The 2,500-nt window shown below is 42.2% G+C and overlaps 1 protein-coding gene across 2 annotated transcripts in view; it reads right to left on the bottom strand.

Moving 5' to 3' along the window:
- Positions 1-2,500, bottom strand: part of LOC137975761 (tetratricopeptide repeat protein 28-like) — a 5,736-nt gene that overhangs the window by 1,262 nt on the left and 1,974 nt on the right. For both annotated transcript variants that reach the window (XM_068822940.1, XM_068822939.1), the window contains one exon: positions 43-2,485. In XM_068822940.1, coding sequence (XP_068679041.1) covers positions 43-2,417 — 2,375 coding nt within the window. In that variant the 5' untranslated portion in view covers positions 2,418-2,485. The remainder of the gene's footprint in view (positions 1-42; positions 2,486-2,500) is intronic.

The raw sequence follows: 2,500 nt of genomic DNA, 5'->3' as shown, positions 1-2,500 counted from the left end.
AAAGTATTCTTGTTTTCTGAGTTAAACTCGAACTTCACTTACCATTTCTTTGGAAATTCCAGCGTGACATCATCGCCAACCAGCACAAATGGCGCCCAGTGCTTTATAGCGCAATACTGCTTTGACTCTCGCAAAGATTTCATCGCTTGTTGAAGTGCTGCACTTGCGCTTTTTCCATCTACCAGGTGCTGGTAGAAGCTCCTCATGAACAGCAACGTTGCCCCGTCATCAATTGCCCAGAGTGATACCAAAACAGACCGAGCTCCAGCACACAGGAAAGCCCTTGCAATTCCCACCACTCCCTCAGACTTCACTTCTCCCCGGCCACTGTGACAACAGCTCAGCACAACTAGTCTTGCTCGAAGAGAAATTGTCTGAACATCCGACATCTTCAAAATGAAGTCTTCCTCTTTGGGGATTAGCGATTTCCGTTCGGTAATTGGGGCTAAAGCAATTTCTCCCGTTTTTTGGCATCCATGTGCTGCAATGTGAACTAACGCAACTAATTTCATTTTTTTTAGCACCTCAGCTTTCGTGGCACTTTTTCCAGTCAGCGGTGTTGTCTGCAGAAGTTGTCCAATCATCTCTACTTCTTGTTTTGCGCACGGAAGTTGTTCGAAAATGGGCTGCCCTTTCTTGTCAGTAACTTCCTTCAACCACGGATCACCTACAAGCAGTGCGCCAGTCTTACTGTGGAAGTCATCAGGTGCACCAACGATCACATTTAAAGCGGTCAACGAGGGAATGGTGCGAATCTTGATAGATTCGCTTAATGCAGAATATGGAACCAAGCAAAATGGTCCATCGGGAACAACGATTAACTCATTTCCTTGGAGCAAGTCTGCAATTGGCTCGAGTAAGACATCATACAACGGTTGTAAAGAATTAACGGAGGATGAAGATGGTAGAACTGTTTTCTCACTGATAGGTTTTTTGCGGCAATACAGGTCATTGCGTAGTGCATCCAAAGAACGATTCTCGCATCTGACACCATCCCCCACGCCGATCCCTTTCAAAATAGTTTGCATCAACAAATCAGCACTTCCATTTGCGATTTCGTTTTGTCGACAGCTGATGTTGCTGTCTTTTCTTAGCACCCAAAACGTGATCTTGTTAGTGTCAAGTGCCACAAAAACGGCTTGTGATTTTAAAAGCTCTAATGCAGCTGTAAGAGTTTGATTCGGAGCAAGTGCAGAAATTGACTGAGAATCAATGCCGTATTGATCTTTCAAAATATCCATCAAAGCCTGTGCACGACCTTTCTCAGCTGCATAGAGAGCTTCCTCAATCTCTCCATTCTTCAAAAGTGTCCTCCATAGAGCAGTGTATGACATGCGATAAGAATCACGAAAAGTTATTTTCCATTCATCTTCTGACTTCAGACTATGCCTTGTTTCCTCAAAATGATATATACTTAAATGATAACAACTGAGTGCATTGCTCAAGGAACCCAAGAATTCATGATTATTACCTTGTGAATACCACGTGATTCCCTCTCTTACACAGTCTCCAATTTCCTTGAAAATACTAAGACTGCGTTCATGGTACTCCATGGCTTCTTTAACATTACCCAGATTGTGATAGGCATTTCCCAGATTTAGATAGGTTGATCCCTCCCGAGCCCTATCACCTACTTTCTTTGCAATAATAAGCTCTTTTTCGTAGTACTCAATGGCTTGTTTAAAATTACCTAGACTAAGATAGGCATTTCCCAGTTTTCCATAGGCTGATCCCTCCCCAGTCCTATTTCCTACTTCTTTTGCAATGCTAAGATCTTTTTTGCAGTACTCAATGGCTTGTTTAAAGTTACTTAGATTGCGATAGGCACTTCCCAGATTTCCATAGGCTGATCCCTCCCCAGCCCTATCCCCTACTTCTTTTGCAATACTAAGATGTTTTTCGTGGTACTCAATGGCTTGTTTGAAATTACCTAGACTGCGATAGGCATTTCCCAGATTTCCATAGGTTGAACCCTCCTCAGCCCTATTACCTACTTCTTTTGCAATACTAAGATGTTTTTCGTAGTACTCAATGGCTTGTTTAAAATTACCTAGACTAAGATATGAATTTCCCAGATTTCCATAGGCTGATCCTTCCCCGGCCTTATCCCCTACTTCTTTAGCAATACTAAGATGTTTTTTGTAGTTCTCAAGGGCTTGTTTAAAATTACCTAGACTAAGATATGCATTTCCCAGATTTCCATAGGTTGATCCCTCGCTAGCCCTGCAGCCTATTTCTATGAAAATATGAAATGCTTGTGCATAATTTTTTATGGCCTGTTGATAATCAGGTAGGTTGAGGTAAGCACCGCCGAGATGAAAATGAGCCCTTCCTTCACGTTCCCTGTCTCCTACGCTAATCGCAATGGCAAGCTCTAGCATTTGCTGCTCTACAACCTCTAACTTCCTATCTACCATTCTATAATAACTAAATGACAATTAAAACTTTTTCGATGAGATGATCCATTGTCAAATCAAGGATGAAGCTGGAAGGAAAGAAA

Source organism: Montipora foliosa, chromosome 11 (assembly GCF_036669935.1).
Source record: "Montipora foliosa isolate CH-2021 chromosome 11, ASM3666993v2, whole genome shotgun sequence".
In the NCBI taxonomy this organism is placed as follows: domain Eukaryota; kingdom Metazoa; phylum Cnidaria; class Anthozoa; order Scleractinia; family Acroporidae; genus Montipora; species Montipora foliosa.
Note: the sequence above shows the minus strand (reverse complement) of the source record. Positions and strands in the feature narration are given on the sequence as shown.